The sequence below is a fragment of the Lathyrus oleraceus genome, chromosome 4 (assembly GCF_024323335.1).
Source record: "Lathyrus oleraceus cultivar Zhongwan6 chromosome 4, CAAS_Psat_ZW6_1.0, whole genome shotgun sequence".
NCBI lineage: Eukaryota > Viridiplantae > Streptophyta > Magnoliopsida > Fabales > Fabaceae > Lathyrus > Lathyrus oleraceus.
In genome coordinates this window covers 41,846,670-41,854,336 of record NC_066582.1, presented here as the reverse complement: position 1 = coordinate 41,854,336, position 7,667 = coordinate 41,846,670, and the positions used below count along the sequence as shown (strand labels likewise).

The 7,667-nt window shown below is 32.0% G+C and overlaps 1 protein-coding gene across 1 annotated transcript; it reads left to right on the top strand.

Moving 5' to 3' along the window:
* Positions 1 to 586: 586 nt before the first annotated feature.
* On the top strand, positions 587 to 2,449 carry LOC127138741 (glucan endo-1,3-beta-glucosidase 5). The gene is made up of 2 exons (XM_051065247.1): positions 587 to 992; positions 1,194 to 2,449. The coding sequence occupies exons 1-2, from the start codon at positions 637 to 639 to the stop codon at positions 2,332 to 2,334; spliced, it is 1,497 nt and encodes a 498-aa protein (XP_050921204.1). The 5' UTR covers positions 587 to 636; the 3' UTR covers positions 2,335 to 2,449.
* The last annotated feature ends 5,218 nt before the right edge of the window (positions 2,450 to 7,667 follow it).

The following is a 7,667-nucleotide window of genomic DNA, read 5'->3' as shown; positions in this document are numbered from 1 at the left end:
CAAAAAAATTCAAAGCTAATTTCTATTTGTTTGATACCATAATTTTTACTTATATATTTTAATTTGAAGCCTTAAACTTAAATTTCTTGTTTTTAAAAAAAATAGATTTTGAAAAAGCTATTAACATTAGTTTTTTATTTTAAAACTACAGGTATTTTTTAAATAAACTAATACTTTACAAATCTTAAACAAATATTATTAAATAATAAAAGTGATTTTTTATTTAAAAATTATATTATATTATTGTTAAAAAAACTGCATCCTAAAGCTTTCTTCCAAGGTCCATCGGCGACCATAAATGGAGTAAGAAGCAATTGGAATTGAAAATATAGTAAACATCTGAATTTTGAGTTTCCTTTTAGTTTGATTCTACCTTTCTTTGCTACATCGTTTTCCCTCTACTACAACGTACGCATTTTCAAACAAAACAAGATTATGCTTGGTGTCATCAAATGGGTTTTGGAATCAAATGCTTGGTTGAGTTTTCATGCAATTCTTTACGTAACTTTCTACTAAAAAAAAGGACATTACTTTTTTCCACACCTTTTCTATTCAAGAATCACATCATCTTCATATACATGGGTGCATGTTAGGACATATAGAACTCAAAAAATAAAGTCAGAAAAAAAAAACAATATGGGATTCCATTTCCAACGTTGTTTTAGTACATGCTTTTTATTGGCATTTTGTATTCTAAGCCAAAGTTTAACAAAAGGCACCCTTGGTTTTGCTTGTAACTGGGGAACCATTACAACACATTCTCTTCCACCTCAAATACTTGTGAAGCTTATGAGAGACAATGGAATCAACAAGGTGAAACTGTTTGAAGCTGAACCCATGGCATTGAAAGCTCTTGGAAATTCTGGCATTCAAGTCATGGTTGGCATACCTAATAACCTCTTGGACTCCATTGGTAGCAATGTTGATGCTGCTATTGCATGGGTCGACCAAAATGTTTCCACTTTCATATCCAAAAATGGAGTCGACATAAGGTACTAATATATATTGTTCTTTTCAATATTTCGTCAATCTCAATCTCAATTTATTTGGTTCATTCAACAACCGATGTATCTGGTCTAACTGATGTATACATGTATAGACTAAATATAGTTGAATGAACTAAAAAAGTCATTTTTGTTGTATGCAAATGAAAAATTCAATGGTAACAAACCAACATTTTGTAAAATTCACAGGTATGTTGCAGTAGGTAATGAAGCTTTTCTAAAAACATACAATGGAAGATTTGTCCAATCGACGTTTCCGGCCATAAAAAACATTCAAGCAGCACTTGTAAAAGCAGGCTTAGGAAGACAAGTTAAAGTGACAACCCCTCTAAACGCTGATGTCTACCAAAGTGACACCGGTCTTCCTTCGGGTGGAAATTTCAGACCAGACATTCAAAACCAAATGATGTCAATAATCAAATTTCTTAGCCAAAGCAATGCCCCTCTCACCTTTAACATCTACCCTTTCCTAAGCCTCGACGCCGATCCTAATTTCCCTAAAGAATTCGCTTTCTTCGACGGTTCAGCTTCCCCTCTAGTTGATGGTTCAATAAGTTACACAAACGTTTTCGATGCGAATTTCGATACACTCATTTCCGCTCTTGAAAAAAACGGTTTTGGTTCAATGAATGTTATCATTGGCGAAGTTGGTTGGCCAACAGATGGAAACTCAAATGCAAATATAAAAAGTGCTCAAAGATTCAACCAAGGACTTGTTAATAGAATAGTGAAAAAACAAGGTACACCTAAAAGACCAACCCCACCTGAAATTTACATGTTTTCCCTTCTAGATGAAGATCTTAAAAGCATTGACCCTGGCCCATTTGAAAGACATTGGGGAATTTTCAACTTTGATGGATCCATGAAATACCCTTTGAATCTTGGTGGTGGAAAATCACTTGTTGGTGCAAAAGGTGTTAGATATTTAACCAAACAATGGTGTGTTGTTTCAACACAAGCTAATGTTATGGATCCTAGTTTTGCACAAAGTGTGAGTAAAGCTTGTACTTATGCTGATTGTACATCACTTGCTCCTGGTTCTTCTTGTAGTGGATTAGACACAAAGGGTAATGCTTCGTATGCTTTTAATATGTATTATCAAACGTTGGATCAGAGGAAAGATTCATGTAATTTTAGTGGTTTGTCTGTTATTACCAACATTGACCCTTCACCTTCTCAAGGTAGATGCCATTTTGAGATCATGATTGATACTGGGAAGCATGAAACTAAGTCCACTTCATCTTTTGCTGCACCAAAATTTGGATTTGAGTACATAATGGTCATGTTGGTATCAAGCTTCACTATCATTAATTTATTTCTGTTTATATAGTTTTATTTGATTTGTACACAGTGTGTCATGTTCATTACTCACTAGTCAATTTTTTATTTTTGGCTTCATTTATTTCTAGCATGCCATGAATAAATAAATATATAGTTGAGCTCAATTATTCTTTCTGAGTTACTCAAATTTTAATCCTTGGTCCAAATTGTCAATATAAATTCATACATTTTATTTACAAGTAGACCTAAGCCAATAAGAAAAAAAAAGAGTTTTTTTTTGCGCACCCTATAAATTTCTACTGCATTGTGCGAATTTTCAAAAATGCTCCATATTTTCGAAGATGTATATCAAAAAGCACCTCAACACTCATTCAAGTAATATCATTGAGAGTGACGTCCTATTATTTGGTTTATTTTATTTCGGAGATGCATCTCCGAAAATTTTCCGCAGTTATATTTCCGTAGATACATCAATATCAGAGGCAAAAACAAAGGATGCTTTCAAATTGAAATTAAGATTCATAAAATAAAATTAGGATTACATAGATGAGTTCAACATAAAATGTAACATTACACTTCAATATCCAAGTGAACGCTTCAACATCTTCAGAATATCTTCGACAGATCTTGAAATCATCGCTTCCAACTCGAGCAGAACTTTTGTTTCGAAACGGAAAAACGTATTTCACATAACCCTTACATCCGCTTGTGTGTTGAGCTCAAATTTGCTAAACTCAATCTTCCCTCTGTTGTCAATCGACGGTGAACGATACTCGAGCTTTTTAATCTTTCGATTATCTCCGTACGATAGGAGATAATGAATTTCGTCTTTGATATCATCGAGGGAGGTGAAATCGTTGAACTTGAACGTGCGCCCGGGAGCTCTGTTGGAGAATGAGACATTTACGACATACCGGTCAATGTTTAGTGGCGACATTTGAGATATTTTCAGTTTGTGTGAAATATAACATAAGATCACCTTAATTTATAGAAGTCATGAATCAATATGAACCATTCAATGACTGACATGTTGATTCCAGAGATATATCTCTAGAACTGCACCCTATTATCTTGTTTCGAAGATGTATCTCCAGAACTTCTCCTGAAACAGTTTCAAGACGGAACCTGTTTTTTCATATACAAAAAACACAAATATTGTTATGGGGAAAGACAAAAATGCATTGAGACAAAATATGAACAAAGGGTGAATATATAACACTTCATTTATATTGAGACACAATTACATACACTTATTTGTCCGGTAAAACAAGAAATTAAAACGAATCGAAGCATATGTCGTCGGCTAAGTCTATTGGTGGTACCCCCTTGAACTTTTGTGCATTTGATTCTCTTTCAATGTTGCTCAATTTCTCAAACTTTTGTATCTTTTCTATAAAATGATCCGACCAAATCTCGGTTTTTGTTGTTGAATGAGTCGTCCACTCCGGTGATGTAAGTGGTATAAGACATCCCAATTTCAATTAAACTTGAACAAAATGACTTGATTTTGATAGTCATCCAATACACATAATACAATCATTTGGTTTTTGAGGTGGGGCGGTGAGCAGTGGAAAAACGGTTTCCGAAAAACCGTATCGTGTCAGATCAATACGCACTCTATCATACGCACATGCTATTAGGAGATCCATGTCAGAGAAGCGCATCCATTTTGCCTTCGGTGCCGAACCACTAAATCAAGGAACAAGAAACTCATAAACGTTATCGAAGTACCCTTTGTTTCTGTCCATAATTCCGGAGATGCATCTCTGGAATTTCTCTTGAATTGGTAAATACATAAGGTATTTTTTAAAATATTCCGGAGATGCATCTCCGGAATAAAAATAAGGCGCCTCTCATAATGATCTTTGTTGAATTGTAAGAGATACGTTCGGAGATGCATCTCCGAAAACAGGGGGTATTTTTGAAAATTCGCACGATGCGGAAGAAACATATAGGATGTGTAAAGAAGTCAAAAAAAAAAAACTATGCAAGAAAAACAATTTTCTTTTCATCCATATTTAGAAACTGCTTAATAAAATTTTGCTAACACGTCCGCACACATATTCGTTTCCATATGCGAATGAACCACAATCACTTTCTCTCATGAAAATGTAAATCTACTTGATCAAGGAGTATCCATCAATATCAGATATTTTTTCAGATTCTAAAATTTTGACAATTACACTAGAATCCACGTTTAACTCCAATTTCGTCATGCTAATCTCTTGATTAAGATTAAACCTTCGCCCCAAAAGCACTACAAATCCCAATATTTTTTTTGATAAACCGCCCTTACACTTTCCAAGCATATCTCGAATTATTCTTCCCTATCCGGATAACTCTTTTACTTTACTCGATCTATCCATACTAAGGTTAACCCAATTATCCTATAGGAGTTTCTATCCATTCGTTACTACTTCATTGTTTCGCATAACCTCATCATACTCGTCTACTCTTTGATGGACATGAGCTGCCAGATAGAAAATTGCTTATTCACATTTACGTTTGTTAATTTTTTAAAAAGGGAGATGCCTCTCTAAATTGTCGCCAAAACTAATTTATTAATCACTTATGACTTATACTTCACTCCAAAATTGCACAAAATTGCAACCTGTTACGTACCCTCGGTTTATTGATAGCTAAATATCTAAAATAGTATTTTTATTCAAAACAAATTTATAAATAATTTTTATAACATAGTTTCAAAAGAAAAATAAATTTAAATAACTTTTTAACATTTTATTTAAATTTTTTTAATATCATTTTTTTAATTATTTAAACTTAAAGCAATTTTAAATAACTCTTCATCAAAAATCATTTTTAAATATATATATATTTTAAAAATCACGTGATTTTACTATATTTTGATCTTCAATAATATATATTTATGTTATTGATCATTAAAATCAGTCTTTTTCTAAAAAAGTAGATTCAAATTATTTTACTATTTTGAGACTTTTCTTATAATTTAAATAAAAATATAAAAAAAATTTTAGAGGTAAAACAAAACAGACTTAATAATATTATAAAAAATCATTAATTATGAATAGAAATTTTGAACAATGTCAACAAATATGATAAAAATAGTTAAATTTTGTTTAGATATATAGATTTTTACTGATATTTTAATATGATTAGGAATTTCTTGTTGGTATTGATTTAATAATCATTCATACAAAACATACTTTCTGATATATTATAGAAATTTATTTGTTAAATAAGCTTGCAATAAATATAGAACACATGTAATCTTTATAACCTTAGAATCTATGAGATGTTTATTTATAAAAAGAAATTAGAAATACATGGATTTATTGTTATTAGTCTCACATAACATAACAGTGTACAATTAGTAAGTATGCAGACAAGATGACATATAAATGGCTAATGTGTCTATGAAAGTATACCATAAAAGGAAGTCTACTTTATGGATAACTATCAAAGAAGTAATATATACTCTGCACTCCAACACGTTCAATCTACCGTAAGTTCAAGTGGGAGTAATAATTAAAGTAAAGCCTTGAATCAAGGAGCACATTATAATAAATAATGTCAGAATCAACAACTAAAAAATATTCATTTTATGAATATAACTAAAAGAAACTTTAAATTTATTAATGGTGATCGGTAGTGACAAAAATTGTGATTTTTGTCTTTTTTTTAGTGTGTATTTTTACATGTTTTTTTTTCTTCTTCTTCAAACATCAACATTTTGATATTGATTCAATGTTAATTTTTTATTCTTTATTTGTTGTATCTTGTTTTGTGCAATTTGGTTGTTGTTCATGTGTGAATCTGAGAATGAGTTGATCAATCTTTTTGAGAATTTGATCAAGCTCTTGATAACAATCAAGAACCAAGATCCAGTCATCTAGAAACTTGTTTGAACCTTGTGTGTGTTCAGCATTCATCAAAACTGAATTACTTGACTAATCGCTTGTAATGTCAGTTGTTGTTGAGATTTTCTAACACTACATCATCTTCATCCTTAGTCTTTTTTCTTGTTTATGGACCCTCCTCTAAAGATTGAGTGTAAGGGAGACTAATGGTATATTAAGGTATCTAATATTTTTATGTGTAACTGGTTTTCTTTTGTAACAAGTGCATGTATCATTTCATGAGTGCAGTTTGGTATTGAGGGGTTATCTAATAAGATGATATTTTCCATTATACTTCAAGGAAGACTTTGGCAGAATCAAGTATCAACAGTCCGTAAGACGGAGTTGGAAGTTGTCATTCTTTGGTGGCGTTGGAGAAACATTATTTTGGAACAAGATTGTTCATATCTCTTTGGCTTTGATGATAACAAAGTATTTAAAGAACAAATGGATATGCTAACATTCATTTTAGTGTGCAGGATCACAAACATAGAATTGATCCTGATTGTTAGTATATGCGAAGAAGCAATGTTAGTTTAATTCTGGTTCATCATAATCTGAATTGGTTCATCAACATTTGAAGGCATCAGACTCTAAAGGTTCAGACTCTGGTGTCAAGACCCAGCTTCTGATGACAACTCAAATTCTGAAAGGTTGAAGAGCATTTGATCTGTACATTATACCAAAGCAGACTTGTCTTATCAAAGCCCCATATTTCAGGACAAAGTCAACTAGTGTTTCATTTTGCAAGGCTCAAGGAATAAAGATTTGACATCTTCACTTGGTTCTACCTTTTGGTAGATACCTAATACTTCAAAAGGTGCTATGAACAATGCTATTATTCAGTGAACAATGCTTCAGACCAGATGCCAACCTCCAATGTCTCTCTTGGCATGCTTCTCCACTAAGTTTGCTCGTTATGTTCAAACCCTCCAACGACTCTTTCTCAGTCTCTATAAAAGGATGTTAAAGATTTAAAGAAAGGTTACAACATCACAACATATTGAAAGATATTAAGCATAACTTTAAGTTGTTATTTCTTGTAACTGTTATTGCCTAAAGACCTTAATATTTCTTATCTTAGTTTATCTTAGAAATCTTAAGAGGTTGTAAAACCTTTATGATTGTTGCACAACCGTTATACTTTTGAATAACTCATATTGTTGAACCATAAGGTTAGCTTTAGCTTCTATAACTTGTTGGTTTCCTTCATAAGTAGCACATAAAGATTCAAAAATATTTTTTGCAGTAGACTTGTCAATGATCTTTATGTACTTAGAGTGAGGAAAAACATCTACTAAAATGCCTCTCACTCTGTGGTGTTTTCTGTAAATCTTCTTTTGAGCTGGTGTGAGAATTTTTCTATCAGCTACCATTCCTACTTCATTCACAGGAATATCAATGCCATCTTCAAGAATTTATCACAACTCATCATCAAGATCTATGATATGTGTGTACATATTGCTTTTCCACCATGAAAATTCAATATACTCTCCACTGAATG